This window comes from Helianthus annuus, chromosome 5, assembly GCF_002127325.2.
Source record: "Helianthus annuus cultivar XRQ/B chromosome 5, HanXRQr2.0-SUNRISE, whole genome shotgun sequence".
Classification (NCBI taxonomy): Eukaryota; Viridiplantae; Streptophyta; class Magnoliopsida; order Asterales; family Asteraceae; genus Helianthus; species Helianthus annuus.
The window spans coordinates 108,750,253-108,772,156 of record NC_035437.2 but is presented as its reverse complement, the minus strand read 5'-3'; the positions used below and the strand labels follow the sequence as shown (position 1 = coordinate 108,772,156).

At 36.4% G+C, this 21,904-nt stretch overlaps 2 protein-coding genes across 2 annotated transcripts; both read left to right on the top strand.

Annotated features, from left to right (window-relative positions):
- Positions 1-1,737: 1,737 nt before the first annotated feature.
- LOC110939032 lies at positions 1,738-3,680 on the top strand. Its single transcript, XM_035989941.1, has 10 exons — positions 1,738-1,879; positions 1,972-2,074; positions 2,166-2,293; positions 2,395-2,479; positions 2,553-2,688; positions 2,767-2,771; positions 2,857-2,976; positions 3,062-3,182; positions 3,290-3,469; positions 3,554-3,680. Exons 1-10 carry the CDS (start codon positions 1,738-1,740, stop codon positions 3,650-3,652), a joined length of 1,119 nt encoding a protein of 372 aa, XP_035845834.1. The 3' UTR covers positions 3,653-3,680.
- An 81-nt stretch (positions 3,681-3,761) lies between these two features.
- Positions 3,762-21,313, top strand: LOC110943451. Its single transcript, XM_022185200.2, has 15 exons — positions 3,762-3,950; positions 4,223-4,366; positions 4,455-4,674; positions 4,886-4,961; positions 9,364-9,680; positions 17,088-17,126; positions 17,230-17,352; positions 18,068-18,262; positions 18,372-18,569; positions 18,667-18,909; positions 19,020-19,458; positions 19,559-20,301; positions 20,405-20,500; positions 20,572-20,886; positions 21,039-21,313. Exons 1-15 carry the CDS (start codon positions 3,762-3,764, stop codon positions 21,311-21,313), a joined length of 3,612 nt encoding a protein of 1,203 aa, XP_022040892.2.
- Positions 21,314-21,904: the final 591 nt, after the last annotated feature.

Genomic DNA, 21,904 nt, shown 5'->3' with positions numbered 1-21,904 from the left:
TGTTATGCCTTGCCACTAATAGTTTAAACAAAATGAGTAGATTGGCGAGTCGGTTTTTACGCTTTGAACTGATCTTTTTTTTTGAATTGTTACACTTCAATGAAAGTTACCGAAGTGGGAGTTTAAAACCTATCTTGGATGGTACGAGCAGGTAAGTTTAATCACATTATCTTCACATCATTAACATGTTTACATAATAAGCTACATTCTACTTAAAACAAATCCACTTCTTATGATGTTGTACAACAATCACTGGAATCCATCATTACCACAACCATATTCGCTTTATTCTTCTTCTCAGTCCGTATTCACGATCCTGCCAATGTAAATTACATTAAAATTTGTTAACCCATTTTACTAATTCAACCTTAATTACATTTTCTCAATAAATGAAATTAAAAAAATACACAAAGTATACTGTGTAAAAATGTATATAACTTTGTATGGGTCTCACGTCTTCTTTAATGTAGACAACATATGATCAACTAAATGTTTTGTTCATAAATATATTGGACGTAGATACAATTGTAAGCCATGTAAACACATACATTGGACCAAATATATGATTTCTTTTTATAAATTTTCGTTTTTAATTAGTTTTGGTATAGAATGTAGATACTTAAAATGGAATCTTTCATATATTTTTTAATTTTAATTTGTTAACTATGATTATGCTTATGATTTGTTTATTAATTAATATAAATGACTAAATTCAAGTTTTAAGTAATTTTAATCGATTATATACTTTTTATATATAAATACTCATAAAGTTGAAATCATAACCTTTTTAAAATTTGCGTATATGAAAATTGAAATTGAAATATGGTAATGATTGTAAATTTATTATAAATTAAAAGTTTGATTGAATATACTTCGTAATTCAAGTTTTAAGTAATTTGAATCGACTATATACTTTCTTAGATTAATACTCTTAAATTTGAAATTTGGTTCGAAATCAAAATATTTTTAAAATTTTCGGAATTGAAAATGGAAATTGAAATATGGTAATGATTGTAATTTTATTTTAAAATAAAAGTTTGATTGAATATACTTCGCAATTCAACTACTTAAATGATTGTACAAATTTTTACTGATTTATATATTTAAGGGAAAAATAATGACCAAAAATAATATACTAGCATAAATACCAATTTCGAAATACAGTTTCATTCACAACTTCGCTTCTTCATTTAAAGAAACATCATCGTCCACTCATCCGAATGTATGAATTTGCTTTGAGTTTCAATACGTTATTTGATATTGATTTCAATGTAGTATTTTAAATGTTCTTTTTGTTTATCTTATTTTTTTATGTCCATTTAATTTATTCTTTTTTTGCATGCTATGTAGAATGGAACAACCAGCCATCACGTCGCTGAAAAATTTGAATCTCAACCAGGATGACTATACCATCAAGGTTCGCATTGTCAGACTATGGAGTCGAGCAGCGTTCAATGATCCGCGAAAGGTTTACTGCTATGATATGATTTTAATGGATGAAGAAGTAAGTGTACATAAAATTGTTTTTAATGATACTTCATATACATATGTTTTACGTTCTTTCTCTGGTATAAATTTTGTAATTATTTTATATATTAGGGGACGAAAATGCAAGCCTTTGTCTTAGCCAAAACTTCAAGAGAGTATGAACATTTGTTGAAGGAGAAGCAATGTTTGTTCATCCGTAATCCTTCATTAGGCGAGAATCGACAGAAAGTGTAGTATGTTCATATTCCGATGAAGATTAATCTAAACAGCAACGCAATAGTTTCGGTTTGTGATGAACATGTTGGTACTGAGTGGGGATTCGACTTTTCTCCTTTTCGTTCTGTTGTAGAAGACCCGAATGACGACAACAAGTCCTTTAAAAGTCCTATTGGTATCTTGACTCTCTATTTTTAATATATTCTACTGCAATGTAATTTATATGATGTTACAAATAATTTTATGTTAATATTGTTTTATTTGTAGACGTAATTGGTTTCTTCGTTAAGAGTTTTCCTTATGATCTAAAAGAGGATACCAAAGACGGGAAACAAGAAAAGAAGCTAACATTCATGCTTCAGGATTTAGAGTATGTTAACCCTTTTTTTTTTGTCTAATAACGATATGTAAATCAATCACTCCTATGCTAATTTTTTTGTTTTTGTTATTTTGTTTCATAGAGGGAAGCAAATATATGTTACTCTTTGGGATGCTTATGCTGAACAGATATTGGATTTTGAAAGGGACAATCAAGATGAAAAAAATGTGGTTGTAATTGTTCAATTCAGAAAATACAGGTTCTGGGGAGGTATACGCCTACATATATATGATAAATTTTTTTTAATTACACAATATGTTGTTAACAATTGTCCATCTATATTAATTTGAGAATTTTGTGGACACAAATAGGGTATCTTTATGTTTCAAATCTCCACACTGTCACTCGCGTGTTGATCAACGCTGAAATTGATGACATAATAACTTTTAAGAAGAGGTATGTTTTAACGTCACCCTATCCGGTCTTTTTTGCGTACTTTGCAAATAACGTCCAATTAAATATTTTTTAGGTTCCTTTCAAACATTTCCCCTGAAACGTCTTCCAGCTTTTCTGGATTGAGTTCCTCTAGAATCAAGTCTCCTACTGAAGAGTATGTTTCAGATTTTCAGTTCAGTACTATTGGAGCTTTAAATCAAATTTCGGAGGTACTAAAAGTCTTACTTTTACCATGTTTCTTTAATTGTCATATCATTAAAACGTCATTTTTAATATCTTCTGTACAGCAAAAGTTTGTAATTATTGTTGGAACTATCAAGAGTTTTGCTTCCGAGGATTCTTGGTTTTACAATGCTTGCAGAAATTGTAATCGAAAGGTCACCACAAAAACAATTTCAAAAGAAAAGCAAGATGGTTCCGATGGGTTTTGAGGATGTTGTGGTTCTGGAGTGTAAGGACGATGGCTGTAACAGTAAGACTGTTTACTCCGTTCCGAGGTACTATTACTTTAGATATTAATTGGTATTTTACATGTTTATGCGTTACATTATTGTTGTATAACATATAATTAATATGTTTCAGGATCAGGGTTCCGATACGGGTTCAGGATTGTACAGGGATTGTGACGCTCACCCTATTTGAGCGTGAGGTGCTTAAGCTGTTGAAGGTTAACGCGAGTCAGCTGTTGGATAAGAACCTTGATGTACGTTATAATTAGTTGTTTTGTTTTACAGCTGTGGATTATTATTAGTTAGTTAACATTACATCGCTTTTTGACAAAATTATTATTTTTTGTATATGACTCGCCAGTTAGCTAACGAAGGGAATTTTCCGCCTGAACTCAATGCTCTACTCAACAGGAAGTTTGCATTCAAGATAGCCATAGGTTCTTTTAACATACAAAACACATCGGATGGTTACTCTGTTTCGAAATTAACTGACAATCCAACCGTGATTTCCGAACTAGATAAGATTTTTGATGTCATTCAGGTACTTGAAAACCTATGCACTGGTATTTAGTTATATGTTATATAATTCTAACCAATAATATAACTTTTATATTTCATATTTCAGCCTCTTGACGAGGAGCGTGTGAATGTTGTTAGCTCTGACATGAAAGCAGCAGATGAGGTCCCCGTTAATGTGTGTAATTTGTATCGGGTTGTTCATTAAAAATGCTTCACTTTTTTTGGGGTTTTAATCATTATTTTTTCCCCTTTTTAAGGATTTTATCTCCCGTACCAAAGCCGATGAGACACCTGTGTCTAATTTTACTAAAGGCATGTTTACAACACCCTATGAAGATGGCAACGGTACCTCACTTCGTGTCATGGAAAACGAACTGAAGCGGAATTTGGACAACATGTACGATGCTGATGTGATGTCTTCGCAGTCGTCTACAAAACCACGTAAAGCTGGCAAGGAGGTTGTGGATGATGATGATGTCACAGTTGGATTACTGATTCCCAAGGTTGAGAAGTAGTTTGTCGCAACTACGAATGTTTTGAACATCTCATTGGTTTTTATGTTTTCGTGGTGTGTTTTTTTGTTTGTTCGTAAACCTATTAATGGTTCCCGTGTTAGACATTTTATCCTTTTGTGTGGTTGCTATTATATTAATAAGAGATGTTCCTTTTGCATTTTGGTATGTATGTCATTCGTTGTGTTGATAACATTTTCCATGAATTATTGCTTTGTTATGCTATTGTATGTTTTTTTAAAGTAAGTCTTTTCTAAATGAAGGAAACGGCAAAAGTGGAATCCGTTGATTTATTTTCAGATTTGAAAGAAGATGGTGTTTGGTATTCTATTATCTTTGTAAGCTTTGAATTTGTATGGCATGACAAAGAGATAGACAGATTGATTGTTGTTCTACTCGACCAACAGGTAACTTCATAACATGTTTACTAAAGTTTCGAATTATACATTTCGTTTAAGTTTACTTAATTGAAATTCGTTTTGCATGATTTTTTAGAGGCCGAAGATTGCAGCAATTGTGCCTATTAATTTGACTAACTTATACCCATTTAGTAAGATGGTTGGTGGTCTATATTCTCTGTCTCAATTCAAAATCGAAAATATCATGTATCATGAGTATCCAAGATATGAAGGCTACATCATTGTTTCAACAAACAAAAAGATCGTATTTAATGAATTTTCGAAAGTAACACCTTTTTTAGTTGATCCTCCTAAAGGTTTTTTTTGTGCCCGTTGACACCATGCATTAAAACATTAGCTCATGACAGAAGACGTGAAAAGTATATTGTTGGTAAGTTTAATTTCTTTTAACCTTGATTGATTACATGTTATTGTCTAAAGTTTAATTATAGTTGTTATCTATTATTTATTATAATATATTATTTTCATTTATTTGAATACTTATGTTAATAGTTGTACCTTTTATAGATGTTGTTGGAAGAATAATATGTGGCGAAAGAGACAAAGAGAAATATATGTTTAGGTTATTCCTACAAGATTTCACGTAAGTCATGTGACAATCCGAACGTTTCAGGTTAGTAACGTTTAACCGCGTGGTCTCAACTTTTCGTTACTTCTCTTTAAGGCATTATGCGTTCGGTGTTTGTATGATTCTGTAACCATATATTAGTGCATCGGGCCACATCTTAGTGTTCGTGTTCGAATGGGCCGCACCCAAAACCGACCTATTCTACTTGGGCTTAAGCCCAATGTCACGGCCAATAATACAAATTAAAAACCGTCCTCTTGCAATCTTTTAAGCCAATTCGGAAACCCAACTAAACCTTATGTCACTAGGTACCTAATTCGATTAAGAATCGGTTTTACCTTTGTTGTGGGCTTTGGCCCAGTTCTGTTGGTAATTAAACCGCCCCACAAATGCATATTTATACGTGATATGTATCATAATCTCTGATTAAACTTCTACCACAAGTCAAAAACCCTATTCTTCTTCACCTGAATTGCGTCGATAGGAGAACCCCCCCCCTTTGATCGAGATAGTAGCATTGATTGGTCGAGATCTTGGTTAGTAATTCTTGCTTGTTGATATTTATATTCAATGATATATTTGATGATGATATGTATATGTGTTCTTATTAACTGTGATGTTATACAAAGGGGTCGAATTATATGACAAGATTTGTGTGATTTTATATAAAGTGGTCCAATAAGATCAAGAAACAATTCATAGTTTTCGGCCATTGTGGTAATATAAATTCTTGCATATGTGATGTGTCTCTAGGTAAGATATAGTAGGATAGGGTGGTTATGCATGTGATTGAGTTGAGAGGTCCAATGAAGCCTTACCACTAACTAAAGTTATGTCGGCTATCTTTATTAAAGTCATCATATGTTTATGAGAATTGAATGGCATGTAACTGATTGTTAATGTGATTAAGATATTGCATGATTAGGTTATATTACATGAATATATCACATGAATAAAGTAAGTTGTCAACCCAATACTTGAATCGGTCCAATAATAGCATGGATACATGTATGATTGTCGGCCACTGTAGTTTGTTTTGAATGGCAAATTATTCCAAACATTATTTTGATAATAAAGGTGTAATATAAAGTGATGAACTGGACTGCATGATTGGTTAGACATAGAGTGGGTAATGGGCGGTGTGTTTTGGATTTTTTCTTGGATTGGCTGATTGGGCCGCCCACGATTATAATGGCCATCATGTGACTAGCTATGTTTATTAATCTCGGTGGAGCCTTGTTGACTATTTAGGGGTAATACAAACTGAATAAGTGTTCGGCTATATACATAAAGACTAGATTTCACACTATTGAATTAAATGCACCTTGTGAATTGGAATACACATTGACCGAGTAGTTATGTTGGGCCACATTAGGGGATGTGCCAGTATGTAGAATTTGGGTTGTGAACTTATTAGTTGTTGTTGATAATGGCACTCAAATGGGACGCACAAAAGTAGCAACTTGGGCCACGAGAATTGTTGGGGGCCCAAGTCACTTAGATTTCGCAAACGTTAACAGGCTGCACAGTTGATTTGATCATATGTTTCATTGGGTTGTTCACTGTTAATGAATTGCTATACAACGTGTTAACTGTTAAGTCAAGTGTATGGGGCAATAAATGCTAAAACATGTACACTTATTCATTACTTGCTAACTAAGTGGAATAATATCTGTTGTGCTAGTGTATAAACTGATTAGTATATGTAGTTATCATAGGCTGTGGTTGACCAATTTTGTTTAACGGGTAAATTGATCTTACCGAGCAAAACAAAGGTGAGTTCATTGCTCTTTTCTCAAGCATGGATCCCAGGGAAGGGATAATGGGTAACGTTCCGAGGGGGAATGCATGTGTAATGGGATGTTGGTTATCGTACTCAGTTTTCTATCATTGTAAGACCACAATATCTACCGGCACGTTGCTTGTAGGGCAACGGGGGTTATTAGTTGATAGCGCTATTAGGTTTGGCACCCTCACGACGTTCGAGGAGAACGGGCGTGAACTAATTACCTTAAAACATGACCAATGCTTTGATAGAGGCATTGGGGTTGGCAATCACATATCATATGGCCATTCGGTAATCGAGTAATAACAACATCGAAACATCAAACATCATAACAACAAACAACATATCGTCTTGTAAACCGTTTTACTCACCTGATTGGTAACACAACTTGGTAAACAAACACAAACCTTGAACTCACCAGCGTAGTCTGACACACTTGTTTACATGCTTGTAGGTAATTATTGAAGGAACTTGGGAGCTTGCCGTCTGATGCTGCTGGAGTGGTTGTGGTCATAATAAAAAATTATATTGATTTGGTTTTCTTACATTTATACGCTTATACATTTATGCTTCCGCTCAATACTTTGGTTTTGGTTTAACTTTTCAAACGATACATTTCTTTCAATTGGGTATTTCAATACATTATAACTTGTGTTTGATATGATTGGTGGCTCTTTGTTGGATCGTTACACCTCCATTAGGGACACGCCCTAGGTGGTAATTGGGGGTGTGACAGTTTGGTATCAGAGCCACTGGTTATAGAGAACTCAGTTTTAAAATGTTTTCATAAATCCATACTATAACCTAATTGATCCAAACGATGACCATGACACTCAGCTTCAGATTGCAAGGTTCGTTCCTCGTTAGCTTATGCATTATATGTCTAGTAAACGTAACTATATTTATAGCATGCACGATACGACATGGTAGGCATCATGACACATTGATAGTGTAATACAACTCTTGCAGCTAGTAAATCCTAATCTTGTTGGTAGTGCATATATTGTGTTGATTGGGGTGGGAGAAACTTCGAACATAAGTTAAGAAGCATTGAGAGGAGCATGCAAACCGCCTTATTATCATGGGTGCACACATAATAATAACGCGTGGTGCATGCAAATCCCAATGAGGCTTAACGAGTGTAAGAGGGGTTCTTCCCTGTTTGTGTATGAACATGGTAGTTAATCGTCCCTAACGTGATAAACCTGAACACTTTTCTCGTTCTCGACTCCTAAATTCGTTCCCTTCTTCTATTATAGAACCATGAGTGGACGAGGACACGGACGTGGTAGCATCAACATGACTCAGGCTGAGTTAACAAATCTGATAAACACACGTGTGGCTGAGGCTCTGGCAGCCTACCAAGCTGGTATGAACTGTACCAAATACTTTTAATCCTGTATCGTGTACACAACTCTTACTCCTGTGTTGTATCTTCTTTCACTCAGCGCACCCGAACAACCAGCCTGCCTGTACGTTCAAGATGTTTATGGATTGTAAGCCACAGACCTTCAGCGGGATGGAAGGGGCTGTGGGACTATTGAGGTGGTTCGAGAAAGCTGAGTCAGTGTTCGCTATGTGCAACTATCTCGTGGGGGACCGCGTGAAGTATGCGACGGGCACGCTTGAGGATGGTGCCTTAACCTGGTGGAATGCCCAGGTTCAGCTGCTGGGTATTGATGCAGCAAACGCTACTACTTGGGACGACTTCAAGGAATTAATGAGGGAGGAATACTGTCCTCGTGATGAGATACAGAAGCTAGAGAACGAGTATTACGATCTGAAACTGGTGGGATCTGAGGTTGAAGCGTACATGAAGCGGTCGTATGAGTTGGCTGACTTGTGTCCGAATTTGTCTCGACCTATGTCTCGAAGGATTGAGTTATTCATCAAGGGGTTACCTCCACGAGTGAAGGGTTTGGTTACTGCTGCAAACCTCAATAACTTAACCCAGATTGTCCGGTTGACTCACAAGATTATTGATCAGGAGGTGGAAAGCAACTCACTACCACCGCGTGTTTCTAAAGCTACTGCTGCCACCACCACAGCCACTACTCTAGTCACTGATAGTAAATGCAAGTGGGGTGATATGGACAAGGCGTCCCACTCGATTCAGCCCCAAAAGAAGACAGATACTGGCAGTACTCGCAGCTTTAGCCAATCATCCTCAGTGAATCAAAATCAGAGCTCTTATGTGGGAAAGAAGCCTCAGTGTAGCAAATGTGGGTTTCATCATTATGGGCAGTGTGCTCGAGTTTGTTGCAGGTGCGACAAGGTAGGCCATGAGGCCAAGGATTGTAGGGCTCCTCAGCCAAAACAGCAGCAACAGCAGACTCAGCCGAATCAGAGACAGCAAGGGCAGCAATCTCAGCAGAGTCAGGGGTCTAGAAAAGGATGTTATCAGTGTGGGGCTGAGGGGCATATGAAGCGGGATTGCCCACAATTGAAACAGAATACAGGTGGTAACAACGCAGGGAGCAATGGTGGGAACAATGGGGGCAACGTGGCGCGTGGGCGTGGATTTACTATTGGAGCTGGTGAAGCTCGGAACGACGGCAATGTAGTTACTGGTACGTTCTCTGTGAATGGTGTTTATGCTTCTATTTTATTTGATTCGGGTGCCGATTGGAGTTATGTGTCTACGGGGTTCAGTAGTCGTCTAGGATTGAGTCCTACACCTCTTGTTGTTAAGCACGTAGTGGAAATAGCAAATGGTAAAACTATTGAAGCGTCACATGTCCTCATGGGATGCAAATTAGATCTCTTAGGTCAAGTATTTGACATTGACTTACTCCCTGTCACTCTCGGAAGCTTTGATGTAGTTGTCGGTATGGATTGGTTATCCAAATATCAGGCGGAAATCCTCTGCAAGGAGAAAGTCATTCGTATTCCCCTTGCTAGTGGTGAATCTTTATCGGTTCAGGGTCATCGTAGCGGTGCTACAGTAGGTATTATCTCAGCCATGAAGGCTCTAAGTTGTCTACGTAAGGGCTATCCTTCCCTTTTGGCCCTTGTTACTGACTCTCAGACTGACGAGAGGAAACTCGAAGACCTTCCTGTTGTTCGAGAGTTTCCCGATGTTTTTCCTGAAGAGCTCCCTGGTTTACCTCCTCATCGTCAGGTAGAATTTCAGATTGAACTCCAGCCAGGAGCAGCACCGATTGCTCGTGCTCCATACCGTCTTGCACCAGGAGAGTTGAAAGAATTATCGAATCAACTTCAAGAGTTACTAGACAGGGGTTTCATTCGTCCTAGCTCTTCTCCTTGGGGAGCCCCTGTATTATTTGTGAAGAAGAAGGACGGGTCTTTTCGTATGTGCATCGACTATCGCGAGCTCAACAAGGTGACGATCAAGAACCGTTATCCTCTGCCGCGTATTGACGACTTGTTTGACCAGCTGCAAGGGTCAAGTTTCTATTCCAAGATTGATTTGAGGTCCGGATATCATCAGGTACGGGTTAGAGAGGAGGATGTGCCTCGAACAGCTTTTCGGACGCGGTATGGCCACTATGAATTTCTGGTTATGCCATTTGGGATGACCAACGCACCAGCGGTCTTCATGGATCTCATGAACCGCGTGTGCAAACCTTACCTTGACGACTTCGTTATCGTTTTCATTGACGACATATTGATCTACTCCAAGAACAAGGAAGACCACGAGCGCCATCTTCGCCTTATTTTGGAGCTCCTGAGGAAGGAGCAGTTGTACGCAAAGTTTTCTAAGTGTGACTTCTGGATTCGGGAAGTACACTTTCTCGGGCACATCGTTAACGAAATGGGTATTCATGTGGATCCTGCCAAGATCGATGCTATTCGAAATTGGGCGGCACCAAAGAATCCTTCGGAGGTGCGTCAATTTCTTGGTCTTGCGGGATATTATCGTCGGTTTATCCGGGATTTTTCTAAGATTGCTCAACCCCTCACCGCCCTGACTCAAAAGAAAGTTGTTTATTCTTGGGGATCGAACCAGGAAGAAGCTTTTCAGCTCTTAAAGCAGAAGTTGTGCAGCGCGCCGATTTTATCTCTACCTGAGGGTACTGAAGATTTTGTGGTTTATTGCGATGCGTCTATTCAGGGTCTCGGCTGCGTGTTGATGCAGCGAGACAAGGTGATAGCTTATGCTTCCCGACAGTTGAAGGTACACGAGAAGAACTATACGACACACGACCTGGAGTTAGGAGCCGTAGTCTTTGCGTTGAAGATTTGGAGGCATTACCTGTACGGTACCAAGTGTACCATCTATACCGATCACAGGAGCCTTCAACATATCTTCGACCAGAAGGAATTGAATATGCGGCAACGCCGTTGGATCGAGCTTTTTAATGATTATGAGTGTGCTATCAAGTATCATCCGGGTAAAGCTAATGTTGTAGCTGATGCCCTTAGTCGCAAGGAACCGAAGCAGAAGCGTGTTCGTGCCCTACAGCTTACTATTCACTTTGATTTACCTGCCCGGATTCGTTCAGCTCAGATTGAAGCGTTAAAGGAAGAAAATATCGAAGCCGAAGGATTACGAGGGCTACACAAGAAGAAGTTCGAGCAACGATCTGACAATATCTACTACTTCATGGAACGGATATGGGTTCCTTCATTTGGTGATCTTCGAGAACTTGTGATGGACGAAGCACACAAGTCACGATATTCTATTCATCCAGGGTCTGATAAGATGTACCAGGACCTCAAAGTTTTGTATTGGTGGCCGAACATGAAAGCTATTATTGCCACCTACGTGAGTAAGTGTTTGACCTGTGCTAGGGTCAAGGCAGAGTACCAGAAGCCTTCGGGTCCACTTCAGCAGCCAGAGATACCTATGTGGAAATGGGAGCAGATCGCTATGGATTTTGTTACGGGGTTACCTAGAACACAGGCTGGGAACAATACTATATGGGTGATTGTCGACCGGCTCACAAAGTCAGCACATTTCCTAGCAATCAAGGAGACAGATAAGTATTCGCAGCTCGCAGCAGTGTACCTTAAAGAGGTGGTTTCTAGGCACGGGGTGCCAACTTCTATTATTTCTGATCGAGATCCTCGTTTTACTTCAGAGTTATGGCAGGCTATGCATAAGTCATTCGGCTCACGTCTCGATATGAGCACGGCTTATCATCCACAAACGGATGGTCAGAGTGAGCGTACTATTCAGACACTAGAGGATATGCTGCGGGCATGTGTTATTGATTTTGGGAAAGGATGGGAGAAGCACTTGCCGTTGGTAGAGTTTTCCTACAATAACAGCTACCACACCAGTATCAAAGCGGCACCATTTGAGGCACTGTATGGGAGGAAGTGTCGTTCACCCCTCTGCTGGGCTGAGGTGGGTGATAGTCAGATCACAGGTCCTGAGATGGTACTCGAAACTTCAGATATGATCGTGAAAATCAGAGAACGTATGGCAGCTGCTCGTGACCGCCAGAAAGCCTATGCTGACAAGCGCGCCAAAGAAGTAGTGTTTGAAGTGAATGACCGCGTAATGCTGAAAGTCTCACCGTGGAAAGGGGTCGTACGCTTTGGGAAGCGTGGCAAGCTGAATCCACGTTATGTTGGGCCGTTTAAAGTTCTTGAGCGTATCGGTAAGGTGGCTTATAGGTTGGAGTTACCTACTGAGCTGGGTAATGTTCACGACGTATTTCATGTATCACAGTTAAAGAAGTGTTATGCTGACGACCCATTAGCGGTACCTTATCAAGAGTTAAAAATCGACGACAAGTTACAGTTTGTTGAAGAACCCATCGAGATCATGGACCGTGAGGTCAAAGTGCGTAAACACAGTCGTATTCCCATCGTTAGAGTTCGTTGGAACTCAAGACGTGGACCGGAGTTCACTTGGGAGCGCGAAGATCAGATGAAACTCAAATATCCACACCTTTTTCCCAAAGACAAAGCCGAGTCAAGCAAAACTGGTGAATCTCGGGGCGAGATTCCTCTTCAAGTTGGGGATGATGTCACAGTCGAGCAGAACCCGCAACAATCCTGATTTCTCACTTCGTTTCTCGCACACTTGACGCTTGCCAAATTTCGGGACGAAATTTCTTTCAAGTTGGGGATGATGTGACAATCCGAACGTTTCAGGTTAGTAACGTTTAACCGCGTGGTCTCAACTTTTCGTTACTTCTCTTTAAGGCATTATGCGTTCGGTGTTTGTATGATTCTGTAACCATATATTAGTGCATCGGGCCACATCTTAGTGTTCGTGTTCGAATGGGCCGCACCCAAAACCGACCTATTCTACTTGGGCTTAAGCCCAATGTCACGGCCAATAATACAAATTAAAAACCGTCCTCTTGCAATCTTTTAAGCCAATTCGGAAACCCAACTAAACCTTATGTCACTAGGTACCTAATTCGATTAAGAATCGGTTTTACCTTTGTTGTGGGCTTTGGCCCAGTTCTGTTGGTAATTAAACCGCCCCACAAATGCATATTTATACGTGATATGTATCATAATCTCTGATTAAACTTCTACCACAAGTCAAAAACCCTATTCTTCTTCACCTGAATTGCGTCGATAGGAGAATCCCCCCCCCTTTGATCGAGATAGTAGCATTGATTGGTCGAGATCTTGGTTAGTAATTCTTGCTTGTTGATATTTATATTCAATGATATATTTGATGATGATATGTATATGTGTTCTTATTAACTGTGATGTTATACAAAGGGGTCGAATTATATGACAAGATTTGTGTGATTTTATATAAAGTGGTCCAATAAGATCAAGAAACAATTCATAGTTGTCGGCCATTGTGGTAATATAAATTCTTGCATATGTGATGTGTCTCTAGGTAAGATATAGTAGGATAGGGTGGTTATGCATGTGATTGAGTTGAGAGGTCCAATGAAGCCTTACCACTAACTAAAGTTATGTCGGCTATCTTTATTAAAGTCATCATATGTTTATGAGAATTGAATGGCATGTAACTGATTGTTAATGTGATTAAGATATTGCATGATTAGGTTATATTACATGAATATATCACATGAATAAAGTAAGTTGTCAACCCAATACTTGAATCGGTCCAATAATAGCATGGATACATGTATGATTGTCGGCCACTGTAGTTTGTTTTGAATGGCAAATTATTCCAAACATTATTTTGATAATAAAGGTGTAATATAAAGTGATGAACTGGACTGCATGATTGGTTAGACATAGAGTGGGTAATGGGCGGTGTGTTTTGGATTTTTTCTTGGATTGGCTGATTGGGCCGACAACGATTATAATGGCCATCATGTGACTAGCTATGTTTATTAATCTCGGTGGAGCCTTGTTGACTATTTAGGGGTAATACAAACTGAATAAGTGTTCGGCTATATACATAAAGACTAGATTTCACACTATTGAATTAAATGCACCTTGTGAATTGGAATACACATTGACCGAGTAGTTATGTTGGGCCACATTAGGGGATGTGCCAGTATGTAGAATTTGGGTTGTGAACTTATTAGTTGTTGTTGATAATGGCACTCAAATGGGACGCACAAAAGTAGCAACTTGGGCCACGAGAATTGTTGGGGGCCCAAGTCACTTAGATTTCGCAAACGTTAACAGGCTGCACAGTTGATTTGATCATATGTTTCATTGGGTTGTTCATTGTCAATGAATTGCTATACAACGTGTTAACTGTTAAGTCAAGTGTATGGGGCAATAAATGCTAAAACATGTACACTTATTCATTACTTGCTAACTAAGTGGAATAATATCTGTTGTGCTAGTGTATAAACTGATTAGTATATGTAATTATCATAGGCTGTGGTTGACCAATTTTGTTTAACGGGTAAATTGATCTTACCGAGCAAAACAAAGGTGAGTTCATTGCTCTTTTCTCAAGCATGGATCCCAGGGAAGGGATAATGGGTAACGTTCCGAGGGGGAATGCATGTGTAATGGGATGTTGGTTATCGTACTCAGTTTTCTATCATTGTAAGACCACAATATCTACCGGCACGTTGCTTGTAGGGCAACGGGGGTTATTAGTTGATAGCGCTATTAGGTTTGGCACCCTCACGACGTTCGAGGAGAACGGGCGTGAACTAATTACCTTAAAACATGACCAATGCTTTGATAGAGGCATTGGGGTTGGCAATCACATATCATATGGCCATTCGGTAATCGAGTAATAACAACATCGAAACATCAAACATCATAACAACAAACAACATATCGTCTTGTAAACCGTTTTACTCATCTGATTGGTAACACAACTTGGTAAACAAACACAAACCTTGAACTCACCAGCGTAGTCTGACACACTTGTTTACATGCTTGTAGGTAATTATTGAAGGAACTTGGGAGCTTGCCGTCTGATGCTGCTGGAGTGGTTGTGGTCATAATAAACAATTATATTGATTTGGTTTTCTTACATTTATACGCTTATACATTTATGCTTCCGCTCAATACTTTGGTTTTGGTTTAACTTTTCAAACGATACATTTCTTTCAATTGGGTATTTCAATACATTATAACTTGTGTTTGATATGATTGGTGGCTCCTTGTTGGATCGTTACACCTCCATTAGGGACACGCCCTAGGTGGTAATTGGGGGTGTGACAAGTCAACTCTTTGGTGACTATACATTATCTAAAAGTTACTTTTTAAGAATAAATTAAAATCTAGCAGGGGACATGTTAGTGAAATGGAATTGTATGACATGAGAAGATTTGGATATGTTTCAACTCGAATGAATATAGAAAAAAAGTCTATAATATACGTTGCTCGGGTCAAGTTGGTTTACTGGAGCACCAGTAAGTGTTTTAGTTTTATTTATTTTGTTTAATAACATTTAAGTTTACCCAATTATTTGTTTAAAAGTCTATAATATAATTTGCAGGAAACATTTTGAGATCAACGGATTTGACTAACATCATTTTTGAGCCTAAAATTCCGGAAGCACATCTTCTTGGTTTTAATATTCGATCATCTATTCCATGCGATTGTGTTACAACATGACCCGTTCATTGTTTTATGTTACATGACATTCTTTTACTTATTTATATATATACTTTTTTAAGCTTTCAATGAAATGTTAAAATGCAATGTTATTTGATGTTATTATTTACCTATTTTTGATCTACATTGGATATATATGATATTAGTTGTTCGATATATTTGAACTGTATTAAACTTTTACAAAATTATCAAAGATTCTTTCCTTCCCACGTTTTAAAAAAAAGTTATTTTTACGATTTATAATACACGTATTATAACATTATAACATTTGTATGTAAAAAAACATGTTATTCGAAATGTAATAATATCAGCTATAATATTTATCCGTGGGTTGATTATTGTAATTGATAACATACCAAAAATACAAAACGTATACTTGGAAAGTATGAAAATATATGTAATTTTAAATTTGGAAAAACTTATCAACCATAAATAAAGATAATCTGTTGCAATTTAACTTATTTGACGTTTACAACTGCTTGGTTGTCCATTTATTGATTCCAATAAATGGAAACCACTGTTATATTGGAATGAAGAGGCCCAATTCATTTTCTTATAAAAAGCCCCATTTTTTTTGGTTTAATACAATTTATGTTATAATATACACATTTTTATCATTGATATGTTTCAATTGTTTACGAAACCACAATTTTAATTATCAATCTCATATTTTTAGTAATAGCTTGAATAATTTTTTAAATAAATTATAACTGTATCCTAAAATAAACCAATATTTTAGTAATAGGTTATAACCCGTGGGTAATGATCATTTATTTACTAAATCGAATTCTTAGATATTTAAGAATTCAAAATTTGAAATTAAAATATCTATATTATTGGTAAGTTTTTGATGATTGAAAAAATATAAAAAACAATCATATTTGGATTAATATCGAAGCATTTGATACAGTATCAAATTGATTCCAAAAATATGTAAACCACTGTTTATATTGGAACGAAGAGTCGTATTTCTTTTCCTATATAAGCCTCATGTTTGTTGGTTTACTTCAGGTTTATACATTTAAGAATTGGATCTTCTTCTTCTTATTGCAGTAACTTTAATCACATTTCCGGTGATGTCAAAAAGATCAAAAAATGATTTTTTTCTTCTTCATTAAAAGATGTACAGAATGAGAACATTGCAAACCTTAAGTGCCATTTCATAAATTTATCGAAATAAAGTCTTAATTTTATATCAGGTTATTTAATTTTTCATCTACCATTTTACAATTATAGTCATGTCGAAAAGATCAAAGATTGAGTCTTCGTCTTTCGGCAACCAGCCTTGTAATATAAACAATTCAAGTGGTATCATTTTCTTTATCTTTCAATTTATTGATTATTAGTTAGATACATGGCTCAAACCATTTAAATATACTACTTTTTGTATGCTTTTATTATTGATGTTGCAGGTTGCATATCAAGGATTCCATTTTCAGACATTACTAATGGTATACATATAATCCATACATATATGCATAATGTTTTAACGTGCTGTTATAGTTGTTTGGTTTTTATTTATACTTTGTAATTTGTAATTTTAATTTTTTTTAGTTCGCAATCCTGATACCAATAAGGAAGCGAAAGAGAGACGAAGACAACGAAAAATGTATTTGGATTCTCGGAAATCTCAGTCCCTACGAACACATTCTAACGCTCTCAGGAATGTATCTTCAGGTAATAGTTGTACACACAATCTAACTCTCAAAGGAACGTACTTTCATGTAATAGTTTTAAAGTTAGATGAATTGATAATAATAATGTGACCACGAACGCGTCCTAAACAGTTAAATATCTAAACCTTTTGTCCGTAATAGCTGAATATCTTAACCTTTTTTCGCTAATACGGTCACTGTTCACAGATACTTTTGTTATCAATGTTATTTATACGCATCTAATTAACCACGTGCTATAAAATATAAATGTTACTAATACATATATAAGTTAAGAACTTACAACAACTTTTCTGAGCCGGAAAGAAAGAAACGTATCAGTTCTGGTCCATTCCCAATCCATTTTTTCTGTCGTCGTTCAAACTACTGCAGATTGTAATATGCTACCAAACTGCAATACAACTTCATTTCTGTTACTCCTTTGTCAAATAACATGCCATTGTATTAGACATTAGAGTTACCTATTTCGAATACTTTAATTGTATTTATACATCAAATTGTACAATGAGAGAGTTCTTTGCATATCGAATACTTTAATTGTATTTATACACATGTATTTCCTATTATCCCAGATGTCCAGCATCGAACACCTTTGGGAAACATTTCAAACGTGATTATTTAAGTTTTTATCTTAATAATATTTACATTTTCAATTTAACCCGTACCATTAATATTTGATGTAGCTTATATGTGTTTTATATTTAATCATTGTTTGTAAGTTTTCATCCCTAAACTTACTCAAGATGAGAGTAAGGAGAGGCGTAAATTGAGAAAATTATACATCGATGGTAAACGTTATAGCATGCAAAAAGGTACATCACAATCAATAGATGTTATAACATCTACTTCTGGTTCATTATCCATTCCGCATGACATGGTCAATGTTACAACAGAGGCGTCCATTGAATATGGAGGTAAAACTTTAATAAATGTTTAAAGTAGGATACTATTTATAAGAAAAATTTTATTTATTAATTGGAGAATGTTTATATGTTAATTATCTGTTTTTTTATAATATTACAGTTTTTCACCAGAGACTTCTTCAAAATGACTACAAAGAGAGACGGAGGTTAAGGAAATTATATTTAGACAGTAAAAGATCTACAAGTCTACAACAACGAAAATTATACCCTTCCAATAATTTATCATCTTCTACTGATTTAAGATTGATATCTTTCAACACGCACAATGTTACTCCTACAACGTCGGTTGTACCTACAAGTAAAAATTATATTTACCGAATAATGCAAATATAATTTCAAATACAATATATATGTTTTAAAAATTTTAATAACTTCGATTATATTATGTTATTTAGGTAATGTTAGTTGTCTTACAAACAACTTGACTACTCCAATAAACATTCGTCGTTTCTCTCTATCTTCAAACATCACAACTTCTAGCAACACATCTACTATACTCGAAAGTTCTTCTTTACAGAGGATGTCATCAGGAAAACGTAAGTTATTAAGTAAATCACGACTTACATCTCCTATACCAATGATTGACTTGACGACAGAGGAAACTACAGATGAGGCAATTTACAAAGGAGTTTCAACAGGTATAATCACAGTTACTTTATTTATTAAATTACTTAAATAGTATATATTATTTTTATATTTATATTAGTTCGTAAAGTAATATTCTTTTTTTCTTCAACTAACTTTACAGATTATTTCGACCATGGTGACCAATGTATTACTTGTGAAGTATGCAATGCTAAATTATGGGATGCAGAAAAAGGAAGGGGAAGAAAAGAGAAAGGAAGAATATGCTATTTCTTATGTTGTGGTTATGGCAAAGTAGAGCTACCAGATTATAAAGATGCTGTCCCAAGTTATAAGAAACTTTTTATGTATAAGGATAAAGAAAGCAAACATTTTTTGAATAATATTCGACGGTATAACTCCATGTTTGCTTTCACGTCAATGGGTGGTAAGGTTGATCCCACTGTTAATAGAGGTAATGGACCATTCTGCTACAGAATTAGTGGTGAGAACTATCACAGCACTGGAAGCCTGCTTCCGGAAAACGGAGATCAACCAAAATTTTGCCAGCTCTACATATTCGATACTGAAAACGAACTTTCCAACAGACAATCCGTTTTTAGGTAATTATAATAAACTATAAATTTTTGTCCCACCGAAGCTTTCTTCGGTATTTTTTTGATTAATATTTATGTTTTTGACACTCCGCTATTTTTTAACCAGTCGTTCCAAGGATACATCTTCCTCAAATGTGGCTGATCTTGATCGTAAACTGATTGAACATATAAAAGTTGTTTTAGATTTAGAAAATCAGTTGGTAAAAGCTTATAGGATGGTTAGAGACTGTTTTCATGAAAACCCTGATCTTAATCTCAAGCTTCGTCTAATTGGTATTAGAGAAAAGGATGGACGAACGTATAATTTACCAACCTGTGGTGAAGTTGCTGCTCTAATTGTTGGGGATATTGCCAACACAATCAACAATAGAGATATAGTTATTGAAACGCAGACAGGTACTTTGAAACGAATTAGTGAATTGCATCCTTCATACCTTGCACATCAATATCCTATTTTGTTCCCTTATGGAGATGATGGTTACAGAATTGACATTCCTCATCGAGATTTCGTAGATGCAATCAATAAGAAACGTCCAAATTGTACAATGAGAGAGTTCTTTGCATATCGTGTGCAAGACAGAGTTAATCAGTTTTCATTGATTCTAAATTCAAGGAGACTCTTCCAACAATTCTTGGTTGATGCCTATACCATGATTGAGAGCAAAAGGCTTACCTACATACGACTTCAACAAAAGAATCTAAGGTCTGATAGCTATGAAAGTCTATGTGAATTAAGAAATAAGGGCCAGCAAGACATATCTAAGGTTGGAAAACGAATCTTTTTGCCTTCTTCGTTTACCGGTGGCGCTAGATATATGATGCAAAATTATTTAGATGCCATGGCTATCTGTAAGTGGTTTGGTTATCCGGATTTTTTTTATACCCATCACTTGCAATCCAAAGTCGCCTGAGGTTAAAAGGTTTCTTAGAGACACAAATCTTAAACCTGAAGATAGGCCCGATGTACTGAGCAGATTGTTTAAAATAAAGCTGGATTCAATTTGCAAAGATTTTAAAGAACGCCATCTATTTGGAAAAGTTGCAGCAGGTATTTTATCAAATTGCTTTTTATATACATATTAGATTATTTAAATCTACTAATGATTTCTTTTTGTATAGTTGTTTACACAATCGAGTTTCAAAAGAGAGGATTGCCTCATGCCCACCTATGCTTATTCTTGGAAAATGAATCCAAACTTCCGACGGTAGACCATGTTGATCCATTTATATCTGCAGAAATCCCTGATGAAGATGAAGACGCAGAATTATATGCGCTTGTGAAAGACTATATGATTCATGGTCCATGTGGTAACGCTAATTTGAGTTGTCCATGTATGGTTGACAATAAGTGTTCTAAGGGTTTTCCAAAGAAATTTCAAGATCATACTACACTGGATTCAAATGGATTTCCAATATACAGAAGAAGAGATAATGGTGCTTCTGTAGTAAAAATGGAATCGACTTAGACAACCGAAGTGTTGTACCATACAACAAAAAACTTTTGAAACGGTACCAGGCCCATATAAATGTTGAGTGGTGGAATCAAGCTGGATCAATTAAATATTTGTTTAAATATATAAATAAAGGCCCTGATAGAGCAACCGTTGCTGTTGTCCAACATGATAATAACAATGAAGAACTAGAAGAGGACGAGGTCAAAGAATATTATGATTGTAGGTATCTCTCAGCTTGTGAGGCATCTTGGAGGATATTCGCCTACGATGTGCATTACAAGACTCCTTCTGTTACAAGGCTGCCTTTCCATCTTCCCGGAAAACAACCTGTTGTTTTTGGACCCGACGAGGATATTAATCAAGTCCTTAACAAACCATCTGTCAAAGCATCAATGTTTCTTTCCTGAATGGAATGTAACAAAGACCCGAATGACACAGTGGCCCGTACAGTTACATATGTTCAGTTTCCAAGTTGGTATGTATGGAAGCTTGATAAACGTTGTTGGGAACCTAGACAAAAACATAAGTCAATTGGGAGAATTCACGCTGTAAGTCCGTCTCTTGGGGAAGCCTATTTTTTAAGAATTCTTCTTAACAAAGTGAAAGGACCAAAATCTTTTGATGATATTAAAACAGTTTGAAGTCATTTAATGTTTATTTTTTGTTGTTTTTTAATGAATTTTGTTAACGTAATACACAACATGTATACTTATACACACACTTAAATATTAACCTAAAATTCTACATAAATAAACAGTACGTTGACTTATAATTCGCTATCCATTATCTTCCATAAACACAATATTACACAAATTTGCATCATCATGTATCTCGAGACATTAAATTATTTGTCTCATTGTAGTTTACTAATTTATTATTACTTGAACGGTCATTTAATTCAAACGATTAGTTCAATAAATTAAACTTATTCATTTGTGTTTTAGTCCACCCGCGAACCTCGCGGGTTCTTAAACTAGTTAATCCCTAAATAAACATAA